The sequence below is a fragment of the Balaenoptera musculus genome, chromosome 8 (genome assembly GCF_009873245.2).
Source record: "Balaenoptera musculus isolate JJ_BM4_2016_0621 chromosome 8, mBalMus1.pri.v3, whole genome shotgun sequence".
In the NCBI taxonomy this organism is placed as follows: domain Eukaryota; kingdom Metazoa; phylum Chordata; class Mammalia; order Artiodactyla; family Balaenopteridae; genus Balaenoptera; species Balaenoptera musculus.
Window position 1 is genome coordinate 110,219,505 of NC_045792.1, and position 14,431 is coordinate 110,233,935.

Genomic DNA, 14,431 nt, shown 5'->3' on the forward strand with positions numbered 1-14,431 from the left:
TTAATTTATTTATCCTTGGCTGTGTTGGGTCTTCGCTTCTGTGCCAGGGCCTTCTCCAGCTGCGGCGAGCGGGGGCCACTCCTCATCGCGGTGCGCGGACCTCTCACCATCGCGGTCCCTCCCGCTGTGGAGCACAGGCTCCAGACGCGCAGGCTCAGCACCTGTGGCTCACGGGCCCAGCCGCTCTAGCGGCATGTGGGATCCTCCCAGACCAGGGCCCGAACCCGCGTCCCCCGCATTGGCAGGCGGACTCCCAACCGCTGCGCCACCAGGGAAGCCCCGATGTGGACCATTTTTAAAGTCTTTATTGAATTTGTTATAATATTGCTTCTGTTTTATGTTTTGGTTTTTTTGGCCCTGAGGCATGTGGGATCTCAGCTCCCCGACCAGGGATCAAACCCGCGCCCCCCTGCATTGGAAGGTGAAGTCTTAACCACTGGACTGCCAGTGAAGTCCCAAGAAGAAATTTTAATGAGCCCAATTTCTTGCATTTTCTCATCTAGAAGAGCACTAAAATCATTAACTGAGATGTCTGATCCTCGTGACTACCAGGAACCTTTTACCGAGATGTGTGCTTCACTGCATTTCCTAGCTAAAATCATACGTACACTGGCTTCCCCCCTACCTCTTTGGAGCAGTTCTGTTACCGAGTCCAGAGTCCAAGCTCGTACTGCTCCCGCACGACAGGCCAATGAGTCAAGAGACAAGGTGATGGGGGAGAAATAGTGACTTTATTCAGAGGCCAGCAAACCAAGAAGATGGTTCCTAAAGAACCATCTTAATTCGGGGTAGAATTTGGTCTTCTTTTGTGCGAAGGGAAAAGGGGAAGCAGGAAGATTTGAGATTAGAGGGTGAAGGCAGATTGCAGACTTCTCGGAGCCACCTGGCCTTCAGGGAAGCATAGCATTTCTTTGTTCTTCTGCTTGCTCACGCAGGCTGGATCACAAGGCTCCTGCAAATCTTCAAGTTCTTAGCAGTTATTTTTACTTTACACTCTTATCTCTGCTTATTTGCAAGGTTTCCAGGCTGAAAGCAAACTTATCTACAGCAAGTAATGGCCATAAGTAACCCAGGACCGTGGGATGGGAACTTTCTTCAGGGAACTTAATGGGCTATTTGGGAACAAACAACATTTCTCTACTGTTTAACTCTTGGCGTGTGGGGACGAAAGTGATGGACTACATGGGCCGAAGAATGGGGGGGGAGGTGGTGCCAGTTCTGTTCTTCCTGTTACAGTTTCTCAGAGGTACCAAGAGGCTGCTTCCCAGGCTACAGTCCTCAGTAACACCGTTAATAAAACTCACCTCACAGTTCTTGCATTGTGTGTTTGTCTTTCAGTTGACAGTTTAGTCCAGCAGCAATGCATTCAAGGATGGACGTGGAACATTCCAGGTCAAACAAGCAGGTTGTCCTGACCCTGTGTCATCCACCACTGCTTCCCAAGGCCTGTCTCTCTGCTCACACCTGGGGCTGCAGGGGGATCCCCTTGGGACCAGATGATGGGGAAGGAAGAATTCCCAGCCCGGTTCTCCATTGGTCAGTTCAGTGTGAGGGAGACGGCTGGCCGCAGGATGGGGCCTGCACTCCAGCCCACTCAGGGGTGGCCTGAACACCGGGGTGAGGGGCAGAGCTGCAAGCAAGTTACTTTCATTGGACCCTTGTCGCCAGAGGGGAAGCATGTGCCTGGGCGTGGTTGCCAGCACCGCTCCCAGACCTCAGCTGCACCCCTCAGGAACTCGGAGCGCTGACCCTGCATAGAAGTCCACATCGTATGTCATCCCCAGTGATGGGAACACAGGCTCAGGTCTGCCAGTCACATCCCACGCCTTGCCACCCCACTGGACCAAGCAGAGGGTGGGCACCCCTCCTGCCTCCAGTTAGCCCTCAGGTCAAAGGCCATTATGAGGTGCCGTGCGGCTGTGGGTAGAATACGTGGGTCCAGGGCCCCAGGGCAGGACTGGGCAGCTCTGCCTCTCGTCACTTCCTGTGCCACTGGTGCCTTCATGCTCTCCAGCCCTGCTGCTCTGGGCTCTGTGGGTTCAGAAGTTCTGTTTCCCAAAGCTTCCTTCAGGTGACACAAAAAGGTGCCGTTGATCTAAGATCTCTGGATGCCCCTTTGTTTCTCATGCCTGGGTCACAGGCAGGGCCACTTGACTCTGGTCCGCAGGAGGAGGGAGGGGCGCTCAACACTGGGTCCCCTCTTGCCCAACGTTACGGTAAATGGCCACACGCAGCACTCTTGCCCCGACGCGGTCACGGTGACCACGGCCTAGGTCTCTCGGAGAAGGGGCCACAACACACAGTAATCCACTGGGCCTAGCAGAGCTGGCAGCTGAGGGTGAGTAGAATGCCACCCTGCTTTGGGCATCTCTCAGGTGTCCTCCAAGCTCCAGAGCTCCTGAGGGCTCAGCTCAGGTCTTCGCTGGGCCTTACTGCAGCTCAGCTTCTACTGCCCCCCATCCTGTTCCTCTTCCTCCCTTCTTCAGGGCTTGACACAAAGAGCCTCCCTATTCAGTGTCCCTCTCAGAGTCCAGGAGCGTGGCCTGGAGTAACCCTGCAGGGCCTCCTGAGCCACTGCAGCGACTCTGGCTCTGGCGTGAGGTGGGGGCCCTTGGGGGGAGCAGGGGGCACAACTTGTTTTCTGTTGTAACAGGCTCACTCCGGCTGGAGCAGTGAGAACGCCGAGGAGGGGGCCACGCTAACCCAGGAGAAGGTGAGGGTGGCTTGGCCTCAGAGGTCACAGTGGGGGTGAGATTCTGCACATTCTGGAAGGCGGGACCACATGGATCCTGTGTGAGGGGCAGAGGGCGCGGCCGTAAGCCAAGGCTCTTGGCCTGAGCAGTCGGATGGCTGGAGTGGCCACCACCTGTGCCCGCAGAGACCGGACAGAGGGTGCAGTGGACTGAATGCTTGTGTCCCCCCCATTTCCTATTGAAATTCTAAAGTGACGGTGTTAGGAGGTGCTCAGGTCATGAGGGTGGACCCCTCATGGTAGGATCAGTGCTCTTATAAAAGGGACCCCATAGAGCTCCCCAGCTCCTCCCACCAGTGAGCAGCCCTGAGAAGTAGGCCCTCTGCGACCAGGAAGCGGGCCTCAGCAGAGCCCATCCACGCTGGCACCCTGATCTCAGACCTTCAGCCTCCAGAAATGCGAGAAATAAATTTCTATTATTTATGAGCCACTAGTCTAGGTGCTTTGCTGTGGGAGTCCCAACTCAGACAGAAGGTTTGGGAGAGCCTGAGGTTTCCTGTTGAGGAGTTAGGCTGGAGATCCCGGGAGACCTCCTCCGCGGACACGGCAATCTGGCCCTTTGACATAAATGTGACTGACGGGCACATAGATGGCATTTTTAGCCGAGGCTGCTGGGCCCTCTGGAGGGAGATGAGACCAGGGTGCAGACATAAGCTCAGCCCCGCCCGCCCCGCCCCGCAGCTCTGGATTCAGGAGGGAGAAGCGACCAGCCAAGCAGCCTGAGAAGCGGCTGCCAGCTTGTGAGGGAGGAGGTCGGTCCCCAGAGCAGGCCCCGGAGAGCTCGCTGTAGCACCGGCACAGTAACGTCCGGGTCCCAGCTGGTCCCCTAACAGCCACCCCCCCCGGCTCTCTCCCTTCCCCGCTGTTCTCTCCTGAGCACCCGGCAGGGTGGGCACCGGTGACCAGGTGATGCGGGCAGTTCTGGGGACAGAGGAGCTGTGGTTTCAGCAGCCCTGGTCCCGAGGAGCCCCGCCCAGCCCTGCCCTCAGGCCGAGGCAGCGGCCCACCCACCACGGCCCTGAGCTGGTGCGTCCCCCTGCTTTCGTCCGCGGGGGCGGGGGCTCTGGGGGGCGACCGCGGCCACCGCACGGGCCCCCAGCCTCTACGGGGCAGTGCTTCTCCGCGGGGGCGGGGGACTCAGCGGGGGGTGGGGGTTGGGGGGGTGGGCTCGCGCAGGCGGGGCGGCGGGGCGGGCGGGGCCGATCGCTCAGCTCCGGGCTGTCATTTGTCGTTAAATTTAGCGGCGGGCCGGTCAGCCGGGCGGCGGCGGGGGCTATAAGCGGCCGGGGCGCCCACCCTCGAAGCAGGAGTCCGAGCGAGGAGACGGCGCTGGAACCCATGGACACGTCGTACCCCCGCGAGGACCCCCGGGCCCCGACGCCCCGCAAGGCCGACGGCACCGCCCACACGGCCCTCACGCTGGGGGCGCCGCGACCCCCACCTCGAGACCACTTGATCTGGTCGGTGTTCAGCACCCTCTACCTGAACCCGTGCTGCCTCGGCTTCCTGGCGCTGGCCTACTCCATCAAGGTGGGCCTTGGGGCGCTTCGAGGGGGCCCAAGAGCGTTTCATGGGGGCTGCTCATCAAGCTGGGGTGCAGGAGTCTCCACGGGGCCGTCCGTCAGCCTGACGGTGGTGGGAGCCCCTCCCTCATGAGGGCTGCTTCTCCACTGAGGCTGGCGTGCCGTTCGTAAAAACGAACGGGGGGTCTAGTTTGTCCCAAAGAGCCCAGGGTCAATGGGGCCTTACCCAAGGGGGTCTCTTCCATCAAACGCTCTCAGCACCGCTGAGGACCCCCTACCCTCGGAGGTCCTTGGAGGCTGATGCTGGCCTGGGAGGGCCACTGGGTCCATAGCTGGAGTGGGAGGTTGCAGGGTCTCCTTTCAGCCCCACCTTAGGCTGAGCCCCTCATGACCCAAGGCCCCCTGGGCGGGCCAAGCCCATGTGCCCAGCTGGGGACGGTGAAGGGAGTGGGTGGAGCCCAGGCAATATCCCCTCAGGCCACACCCCTCCATCCAGATTTTGGGTCCAGCTCGGGTCCTCCAAGGTGTGGACCCAGCGGCTGCCTGGGACCGGGTGGCAGGCCCCACCCAGGCCCCAAGCGCGTGTAGAGAGCTGGCCCTGCTGCTGGTCCGCAGGCCCGAGACCAGAAGGTGACTGGAGATCTGGAAGCAGCCCGGCGGCTCGGCTCCAAAGCCAAGTGCTACAACATCCTGGCCGCGGTGTGGGCTCTGGTGCCGCCTCTGCTGCTGCTGGCGCTGGTGGTGACCGGCGCCCTGCACCTGTCCCGGCTGGCCAAGGGCTCCGCCGCCTTCTTCAGCACCAAGTTCGACGACTCAGACTATGACTGACAGGCTGGGCCCTGTCCCCCCCTGACCCAGGGACCCCAACCCCGGGGGCTCCACCCTCATCACCCGGAACCCTGACTTGCCTACGGGCCTGAGGCCCACCCTCCAGCCCCGGCCTGGGCACCTAACACTGACCCTGAAGATCCTCCACGGGGACCCCAGGGCCTTACCCTCACCTTGATGCCCCCAGGCCAGCTCCTCCCTCCCCAGTCACCAGGCTCAGCCTCAGTTTCACAATTAAAAGCGCCTGGCTCCAGAAAGTGCCTTCCAGGACTGTTCCTGGCTGGGGTGGGGGAGGGCATCTTCCCGAGGGGAGCTACCCTAGGGACCACTGCAGCCAAATCCCCCTGGACTGCCCCCAGCATCCATGGTGGACGCCCCGCCCTGTCGGCTTGGTGCCCCGACTGTCCCCTTTGCTCAGGCACTGGGCAGCCTGCGGCTTCTGGGTGGAGGGGTCCGAGTATTTTAGAATGAAGTTTGGGAAGTCGGGCTTTGATCTCTGCCGCTCTGTGGTTTAGCGGCCTGTCTTTCAGAATGCGTGTGGTGCGTCTCCGCGTCCACGTGTCTGCCCATCCCCGGGTCAGCGTGTGTGCACACGTGTTAAGCGGAGTCCCTGGCCAGTGAGACTTGCCCTTGTTCTGCACGTTCCTGTCCGTGGCTGGGCCTGGGTTGACCTCCTTCTTTGGGTCACTCTGTTCCTGTGACCCTGCGTCCCTTTAATTCTGATCAATCTCTGTCCCAGCAGTGGGTTTCCTTCTTCCTGGATCGGTGGGGCTGGACACAGACACGGTCACACCATCATCCGTGCACACGTCCATCACACCCACGTGCACAGGAGCACCCTCCGCACACGCATGATCGTACAGAGAGGGAGACGTGGGGGGGGGTGGCGAGGGCATTTTCCGAGCGCCTCGCGTCAGTTTACCTCCCTTATGTAACCCCCCAGCAGCCCCGGCAGAGTGGGGGCTGCCAGAGACACACGCACGCCCTGTGTGGCTGGGGGTGGGGCCCCTGGGCCTTGCTGTGGCCGGGTCGATGACAGGGCAGGCTAATTGCAGGGGCCTTAACCACAGGGTGGCTCAGGGCTCCGAGTACCCCCCCCGTGGTCCCTTCCCTCCCTTTGCCTGCCCACCCTGCCTGGGCTGGGGGCGTGGGTCTCTGTCTAGCTGCTGTACTTGGAGCCCCCAGAGTGGCCCCCCTCCTGTGACAGCCAGCGGTTGGTCCAGCTGTCTCCAAAGCGTGCCCGCAGAAATGAGCGCCGGCTGCAGGCCGGCGGGGCCGCAGCCCCGTGCTGAGTGTGCGCTGCTCTGAGCCAGCCCCTGAGGCAGAGGTGGTGCTGGCCGGCGGGGCCTGGCCTGGAGATGCAGCACCGCCCCTTCCTGGGCACTGGTCCTACACTGGACTAAGGGCAAGGCCAGCGCTCGGACTACCATGGAGACGGCGTTCCAACACTGAGCTCCAGGTTTGGCCCAGGAAGGGAACAACCCATGCTGGACACAGAGGCTGGGAGCAGGGGTCAGCCTGTGTGTAGCCAGGTACGTGTCTCCAAGCAGGGGATGGTCTTCTGGTCTCCACATTTGGTGAGGGGAGCAGACATTGTCCAGCCCGTGCCCAGTTGCTGAGGACAGAGAATATGCAGTCAAGCCAGGCACAGAGGAAGGTCACCAGCAACCCTTCCAGCCCGTCTCCTGGGCAGGTTGAAGGACCCTGGTCAGGTTCAGGCAATTGGCTGTCATGGGCCGGACCAGCCAGGCCAGCACACACATGCTGCCACCCTGTCACGGCCCCTTGGAGGGTTGCCCCTCCACAGGCACAGGTGGGTGTGCACACGCACGCACACACACACACACACACGGCACACACACGCGGCAGGTATCAAGCTACGTCAGTCCTGTGGGTGAAGGGCCACCTACCACCCCCACCTGATGCCTGTGCCCACGTCTGGCTCCAGGGCTGCAAAGGCAAGTGTCTGCTTCATGGGGACAGCCCCTGGCCACCATGCTCTGCTTCAGCAGACCTGCCTGGGCCTTTGCGGCACTGCCACCGGTTGAGCGAGAGCCTGTGGGCCCCTGGGGGAGCCCCACCAAGTCGCTGGATCCATTCTGAGGCCACAGGCCCTCAGGGAGCTGGTCTGCAGCTCGGCCACACTCCCTGCAGCCACCCCCCTCCCTCTCTCCCTCACGGGGCTTCAGTCCATCGCAGTTTGCCTGCCTGGTGTCCGCTTCTTGGAGAACTCGGGCTAACTCTCCACTGAGAACAGAGAGCAGCGGTTTGCAGATGAAGGAGGGGCGCAGACGTGACGGACCCGCTTACTTGCTCTACACGAGCACGTGACTGCTTCCCAGCCACGTGGAAGGGAAACTTGATCCTTTACGAAATCCTCACGTTCAGGAGGGAGCTCGTCAGCTCCTCACAGCAGACAAAGCTTGCCCGTTCCTCAGGCAGGTCTGGTGCAGCAGGCTTGGCCCTCGCCAGGACTTCCATGGCAGACACCATCTCGCCCCACCCTGGGGAAACCCAAGTCTGCTGTGCCAACTGAGGGGCTGAAGCCCAGGAGGACACAGTGGGCAGAGCCTCGGCTGAGGGCAGCCTGCCCAGGACAAGTGGGCCCAGGGCCATGGCCTTGAACTCACGCACACTTGGCCCCAGTCCTTCTGGCCGGTCAGAGGAAATGCAGGGTCTTGCCCCACACCCCACTCCCCTCCCTTCCTGGCTGCGGAAAGGCATGTGACAGAGACCATCCAACTTGACTGAAGTGGCCCAGAGGCCAGAGGAGCCAAGGACTGAGGATGCTGAGTGCTCACAACAGCCCAAGAGCACCTGGACCCAGCCATACCTGATGCTCCCTTGTGTGACACAGAAGGTTCCTTTGTGGTGAAGCTGCGACTCGGTGTCCCAAGTAATCCCACAGGAGACTGAGCCTCCCCCACGCCCCTCATCCTGCCGTGCTCCCATCAAGGCCGGCATCTGCCTCTGTCTTCTCCGCAGAACCGTTGGCCATTCCCCCACCTCACCCTGCGGGGTCCTAGGGAAGGGGCACTGAGGGAGGGCGGGAGCAGACATGCTGTGTGAGGGTGCAGGAAAGCTGCCCATCCGGGGGGGGTTAGGCTGGGGAGGGGCTCAGGCTAGAGGCAGAGTCTTGAACTTAGGCCACAGAATCCAGACTTTCCTTGGAACCCGTGAGCCTGGCTGCCACGTGGAGGAGGGTGGGAGGGGGCGGCAGGCTGGGAGGGCGTTGAGGAGGGGTGGGTGCAGCTTTCGGGGGCACCTGCAGAGGGAGTGGCCAGGGAGGAGGACCTGAAAGACATCCCTGAAGGCAATAGCCCTGGTCGTTTTGGGGGAGGGGGCAGGACTGGGCCAGGGTGGGGGGGACTCGGCGGGGCTGGAGGGCCCAAGGATGTCCCAGAGGGGGTCCTGTGGGCTCTGCACAGATGTTTAACGTCTTCAAAAAATCTTCCCAGGAAACTCCTGGAGCAGAACTTGCTGCCCCTGCTTCCTACAGGTGTGACCTTTGTATCCGGCCAGCTGAGCAGGGAAAGGAGACCTTGTGTCCTGCAGGGAGAGGAGGCATTGTGGGCTGAGGGCACACACTGGGGGCTACCTTGGGGGTCACGTGCCCTGGACCCCTGGGTGGGTCTGGGAGTGGCGGCCTACCTGGGGACAGGGGGAGCCGAACCTGTGATGGCCACAGCTCAGCCTCCAGCAGGGGGGCCCAGGGCCCTGCCCGGGCAGTGACCTCAACTGTCACAGAGCCCTCGGAGAAGGAAAAGTCAAGCTTGCTCCCATGGTAGGAGATGCCAGAGACGCACACTCCGGAGACCCCCGTGGGACACATGGGGTCGAAGGTCAAACCGGCCTCGGTGATCCTGCGGCGAGGGGAAGGTCTGTGAGGAGGGGGGTGGCGGCAGGCGGTTGCCCTCTGCCTGCCACTGCACTCACCTGAACCCCGTGACCCCAAAGAGCACCGCCTGCAGGAAGCCCCCCATGCCTGTCAGGAAGTTCACGGCACCCGACCTGTCTGCATTCTCCGTCCACACCTGCAGGGGGCAAGGCAGTCAGTGCAGGAGGTGGGCGAGGTCGGCGTGTAGGTCGAGGCTCTGGCCAGGCTGACCTTGAAGGGCTCCGTGACGTTGGCGAAGCTCCTCTCCAGGAGGTCCCACGCCCGCCCGGGGTCCTTCAGCTCCATCCAGCCCACTGCAAACATGCTCTGGGGACAGAGGTCAGAGGTCACGCTGGGGTGAGGCCCACTGCGTGGGGAAGGAAGACTGAGGCCAGTGGGACAGGGCCGGGGCTGCCGTGAGGACCACCACCCCGCACCCTGCAGTTTCCTTACCCAAGTCATGGCAGGGCCGTGGGCGGACGTCACAGCCTCATACATCTCCAGGTTTCGCCTGCGAACTTGAGGACTCAGGGGGAAGGGGACGGGGAACCCCAGGAGCACAACATCTGCCTGCTTCACCTCCTCTCCTGGGGGTGAGGGGGGCGGTGCTGCTGGTGGGGTAAGGTGGGGAGGGCGGGGACTGCTCTGTTGGAAAGGGGGCGTCCAGGGCGGACACGAGGTCCTGTGGGAGGGGAGAAGGGCCCTGAAGGAGCTCCAAGCCCACTCACCAGGCTGGTACCCATCAAACTCAGGGTGGAAGTTCAGTTTCGGGTCAAAGGGCACCTTGATCTTATCAGCCACCACCAGCCACTGGCTGGGGACGGGCTGACCCAGGTCCTGCGCCAGGGCAGCAGCAAAGCGCAGGCTAGGAGTAGAGACAGGGAGAGGTGGGCTGCAGGACCCGCACTCCTGGCTGGCCCCCTGCGTGCTGGGGGTGGGGCGGGTTCTTGGGTCTGACCTGTTCTGGACCAGGACGTTGGTGTACACGGAGTTGTTGACCCCTGAATGGTATTCGTCAGGGGGCATGACTCCTGGGCACATAAACGTACACGGTGATATTTAGTGCAGGGTCTCAGGGACCTGCCCCTGATGCCGGTCGCCAGTGGGGGCCTGGCAGCATCAGGTGCTGGTGATCGCACGCTGAACGGAGGACCATCCACCTGCCCCTCCACTTGTGACCATCCGCTCCCCCTGCCCCTTCCCCGTCATCCACACTCCTCCCACCATGGCCACGCTCTCACCCTTCAGGTGGAACTTCTCCTCCTCAGGGCTCCACTCCACACGGCTGCACCAAAACTCAGCCACGGCACGGACCACATCCCAGCCCCCAGCCTCTCGGAAGAGCTGCAAGTCCTGAAGAGCAGGAGGTGGTGCGTCAGAGGCCGTGGCACCTGTGGTTCTAGTTCCCACTGGTCACTGCATTTCTTGCCAACGCCCACCCTTCTGAGTGCCCAGAAATGAAGGCCTGGCTCTGAGACGCTCCACAGGACCGGCCCAGACAGGAAGTCACGGCAGCGTGGAGGGCGCGGCCTCGCTAGGTGGGGGGTCACACGTGGCGGCACAGTGACACCTCACCTGGGTGGCGTGGTAGTACAGACGGAAGGCCAGCACCACGGCCCCGTTGATGTGGATCTCCTGGGTCCCATAAATGGCCTCAGGGCAGACCTCCAGGCCGGAGCCCGCGCTCTCCCAGGCAAACTTGGCTCCCTGCGGGGTTGGGGGGATGGAGTCAACTTGACTCCGCTCTCGGGGGTCCTGGGGGTAGCCTGCCCCGGTTCCCGATGCTCTCAGCCTTCAGCCATGGAGGGCAGACAGAGGCGGGGGCACCAGTTGTCCCGGGTGCCCTCGTGGGGGCCTGCGGGCTCTGAGTGCCCTCTGTGTGGCCCCATCGTGGGCCAGGTGGTTTCTGCCCCGTTTCCACTGTGTACTTGCCCTGGGGCAGGGCAGTGAGGGGACCCCCTGCCGGGTCCCGGTCAGGCTGTTGTTCCCACATGTACGGTACAGGCTGGGGGATGCCACAGAGCCTCTCTAGGAATCCAGGACATTCCAGCCCCACCCACAGAGGGGGCTGGGGGGTAGTATGGGACATCAGCCCTTTGTGGGGCCCCGTAGGGTAGGTGCTCGGTCCCCCTCACCTGGTAGCCTAGGTTCTGGGCGTTGTACAGGGCCCCGCTGAGCGTCCGGATGCGGTACTGCAGGAGAGCCCTGGCAGCCTCGGGGTGCAACATCAGGACGCTGGGGAACATCCAGAGGTCCTGCGAGCACAGCCGAAGAGCCCCCTTGTCTGGCGCTCTCACTCCTCTCTCCCCACGGGCCACACCCAGCTCCCTCCTCTACTGCCCCATCTGGGTCTGTCCTGGGCCCTCTGCCTGCCAACCCCACAGTCCCATCCCCAGCCCAGACGCTCCTCGGGCCTGGTCCCCGGCGGGCATCTGCGTCTGCCCAGGGCTCAGGCCAGAGTCTGGGCGTGGGCAGCCTGGGGGGGGCCCTGCTCTGTTGCTCACTAGCTGCCCGACCCAGAGCGAGCAACTCAGCCTCTCTGAGCCTCTCCTGTAAAGGGAGCGCAGCACCAGCTTCTCCCGCATCAGGAAAAGTGCAGCAGCGCCCCGGACCCTCCCGAGCCCAGCGGTCAGCCGGTCCTGGCTTCCTCGCCTTCCTCCACCCTCGCTCCACTCAGCAGCCACAGGGTCTTCCCAGAGCCCGCGGCTGCCCGTGTCCTTCCCCAGTTAAAGTCTTCACAGCCTCCTCAGCACCCCCTACAACCGCTCTTCCCGCAGCGGTGAGGGCAGCCCCTCGCCCGGGACAGATGCCCTGCACCTGCTCAGTTCTGGGCCTCGGAACCTTCTGGTCCCCTTGCCTGAATCACATCACTCGTTTTCACCAAATGCCTACACAGCCTTCAGCCGAGACACTACTTCCTCCAGGAAGCCTTCCGTCTGCCACGGTCCCTATGCTTCCCCAACCACAGCCCCATCCCACGTGGGGCAGAGGCAGCAGCTCTGTGTACAGCCGGCTCTGCAGCAGGTGTGCGTTAAGGGTGGATGGTGCACACCTGGTCCCAGAAGACGTGGCCCCAGTAGCATTCCTCACGGCTCCCGTTGGAGAGGCCCCCTGGGCTGAGGCCGTGGCAGACGTATTCTGGGGCCCCGGGCTGGGGCAGGGCACTGAGCAGGTAGTAGAGAGCTCCACGCAGGGCCTGGCGCAGACGCAGGGGCCCCTCCACATCCAGGCCACAGCCTGCCCAGAGCTGGGCCCAGGCCTGCGCGTGGGCCGCGTAGAGAGTGCGCCTGGCCTGCAGCTGCAGGGCGTCGGCGAGGCAGGCCTGGGCTTCGGCCTGGCTGCCACCCACCACCGTCAGGAACTCCCACGTCCCATCCTCCTCCCCTTCCCCAAGGGTCAAGGCTGGGGGCACGGGCGTCCACAGCATGTGCACCTCCTGCTGTGCCCCCCCAGGCTGCTCGGGGGTGAGTGTGTGGCCGTACAGGTACCTGCAACAGGACGGCTGTGTCTCAGGGACGGGCTCCCTCCTCGGGCCACCCAGCCGGCCCCCCGCCCCCTCCTCACCGGGCTCCCTGGAAGTCAGGACCCAGATGCAGGTCCAGGTCCGGGCTCTCTGGGGAGAAGGCTGACTGCAGCAGCACAGTGATGGGCCAGCTCCCTGTGGCCAAGCGGGTGATGGACACGCTGCAGGCCAGGACGTGAGGCAGTGTGCGGTGGGCGTAGATGCGCTGGGAGGCCCGGAAGCTGGGGCCCTCCAGGGTGTGCAGAAAGGAGCCTGGCGGGTGGGGGGGGGGAAAGACAGGGCAATTCGCACACCCCACTCGGGGCGCCGAGGACAGTTCCAAAGCTGCCGGCCTTTCTGGGCGGGGAGTGGAGTCACCTCCAAGCCCCAGATGCCCTGTCTGGGAAGCGACAGCTGCAGAGGGGCCGCCAGCTCCTGCAAGTCCAGGAGGCCCGTCCGGCTGAAGGCCTCACAAAGTGGCCTCTCAGGGCCTCCTTTCCTTTGGGAGTCGGCATCCTCCGGATGAGACCTCTGTCGGGTCTCCCACTCACTTGGAACGATGGCGGAGGGCAGGGGGAGGTCAGGCAGTGGCTACCTGTGTTAGTGTCCAGGACGAAGGTGTTGGTCAGCTGCTCTCCTGATCCTGCAGGGGCCTCCAGCTGGACATTGAGGGGACTGGGCAGAATGGCCCGGTGCGTATCCCCCCGAGCCCCATTGTACACGCCGCTCACATGCAGTGTCTCATGGTACACGCGTGTGCCCAAGTAGGCATTGGTCACGGTGGCCAAGAGCCGGGGGTCACCGGGCAGAGAACGGGCAGTGAATCTGGTGGCGTCCTTGCCAGCATCCTCCATGGGAAGGTTGGCTCGGCGGAGGGGCCTGCAAAGGGGGGAGTCAGAGGCCCCCACCATTTGCTGGGCCTCCCTTTTCTGTAAACCCAAAGCTCGCCTTGGAACCTGGCTAATGCCCCCACGGGTGGAGGGACGGGCGTGACCCACCTGGGCAGCCCCGATTGTCCAGAATCCCCACTCTCAAGCCGCCCCAGGAAACACCCTCAACCCTCAGAGACCCTCGCCCCCAATACTGATCTCCAGGGACACAGCAGAGGCCCCGGACTCCCACCTTAGGGCCTCACTCCCTTCCAGCTCCCTCCGGGCGCACCGCCTCGAAGCCGTCGGGCTGGCGGGAAGGGAGGAGGCCTCAGCCGGCGGGCCTCACCCTCCAGGAGGCCGGCTGGGTACCGGGGCTGGGGTGCCGGCAGCAGCCGGGGGTTGGGGGGCAGGCGGGCCGTCGGCCGCGTCCCTCGGCTCCAGCGGGTGGGCACCGGACCGGAGGGAGAAGTAGCCAGCAGCGGCCTTGTCACCGGAAGGCCCCGCGGTCCCCGCCCCAGGGCGCGCAGGGCGGGCCGGATGGGACGTCCCCACCCCCGGGGCGGGCGGGACGGGTGGGCCGGGCCGCCTCGACCAGTCGTGCCTGCGCGGCCGCGGGGAGCCCAGCTCCAACTCTGCCTTGAGTCTAATCCAAGGGTGGATCTGAGAGGGACGGGGTTTCGGCTTAAGGGTCCCCTCTCTTGTCGCTGGGCCCTGCCTCTCTCCCTGAACCCCCGTCCCCCCAGGAGAGGTGAGGCAGGTCCCCCTCCTGGAGCCCCGCCTTCCTTTGTCCCCGCCCCACTTTCTGGCTCTCCCCAGCCTCCTCTCTCAGCCTGTCTACCCGCTTGCCCCCTGCCCCGCTGGAGGCTCCAGGCCCCGGCCCCAGGGCCGAATGACTGTGCCCTGACCACTCGCCCAGCCAGAGACACTCAGATTCAACGTGTCCCTGAAACCTGCTCTTGCCGTGGCCTGCCCAGCACAGGCCATGGTGACTTCACCCATCCCGTTGCTCAGGCCCGCCGTCCCCACACCTACATCCACCGGCGCGTCCCCCTTCCAGGGCGTGCCCGCTCTCACCGT

General features: G+C 63.5%; 2 protein-coding genes and 1 long non-coding RNA gene across 5 annotated transcripts; 1 reads left to right on the forward strand and 2 right to left on the reverse strand.

The window, feature by feature from the left end:
• Nucleotides 1-715: 715 nt before the first annotated feature.
• On the reverse strand, nt 716-4,893 carry LOC118899225. The gene is made up of 2 exons (XR_005020909.1): nt 4,235-4,893; nt 716-2,789 (listed from the first exon to the last, which is right to left on the reverse strand). It is a non-coding gene; the product is annotated as an uncharacterized LOC118899225 (long non-coding RNA).
• Nucleotides 2,783-5,360, forward strand: IFITM5 (interferon induced transmembrane protein 5). Of its 2 annotated transcripts, XM_036860584.1 has the most exons (3): nt 3,680-3,778; nt 3,994-4,282; nt 4,891-5,360. In XM_036860584.1, the coding sequence occupies exons 2-3, from the start codon at nt 4,091-4,093 to the stop codon at nt 5,101-5,103; spliced, it is 405 nt and encodes a 134-aa protein (XP_036716479.1). In that variant the 5' UTR covers nt 3,680-3,778; nt 3,994-4,090; the 3' UTR covers nt 5,104-5,360. The 2 variants fall into 2 exon arrangements, with proteins under 2 accessions (XP_036716478.1, XP_036716479.1); XM_036860583.1 differs by having other exon boundaries at nt 2,783-4,282.
• Nucleotides 5,361-5,506: 146 nt separating this feature from the next.
• On the reverse strand, nt 5,507-13,854 carry PGGHG (protein-glucosylgalactosylhydroxylysine glucosidase). Of its 2 annotated transcripts, XM_036860581.1 has the most exons (14): nt 13,605-13,854; nt 13,078-13,361; nt 12,545-12,755; nt 12,033-12,468; nt 11,116-11,235; nt 10,556-10,687; nt 10,222-10,333; nt 9,939-10,011; nt 9,709-9,845; nt 9,434-9,567; nt 9,212-9,307; nt 9,040-9,137; nt 8,755-8,966; nt 5,507-8,652 (listed from the first exon to the last, which is right to left on the reverse strand). In XM_036860581.1, exons 2-14 carry the CDS (start codon nt 13,334-13,336, stop codon nt 8,597-8,599), a joined length of 2,076 nt encoding a protein of 691 aa, XP_036716476.1. In that variant the 5' UTR covers nt 13,337-13,361; nt 13,605-13,854; the 3' UTR covers nt 5,507-8,596. The 2 variants fall into 2 exon arrangements, with proteins under 2 accessions (XP_036716476.1, XP_036716477.1); XM_036860582.1 differs by lacking the exon at nt 9,709-9,845 and having other exon boundaries at nt 9,434-9,662.
• Between the last annotated feature and the right edge of the window lie 577 nt (nt 13,855-14,431).

Excerpts from the sequence above, each read along its gene's own strand:
- PGGHG (XM_036860581.1), bottom strand. The coding sequence starts at position 13,336 with ATGGAGGATGCTGGCAAGGACGCCACCAGATTCACTGCCCGTTCTCTG. Across the intron at positions 10,688-11,115 it reads CCCAGAACCTAGGCTACCAG|GGAGCCAAGTTTGCCTGGGA; the intron begins GTGAGGGGGACC and ends CCAACCCCGCAG. Across the intron at positions 9,846-9,938 it reads AACGTCCTGGTCCAGAACAG|CCTGCGCTTTGCTGCTGCCC; the intron begins GTCAGACCCAAG and ends CTCTACTCCTAG.
- IFITM5 (XM_036860583.1), top strand. The coding sequence starts at position 3,662 with ATGCGGGCAGTTCTGGGGACAGAGGAGCTGTGGTTTCAGCAGCCCTGG. Across the intron at positions 4,283-4,890 it reads CGCTGGCCTACTCCATCAAG|GCCCGAGACCAGAAGGTGAC; the intron begins GTGGGCCTTGGG and ends GCTGGTCCGCAG.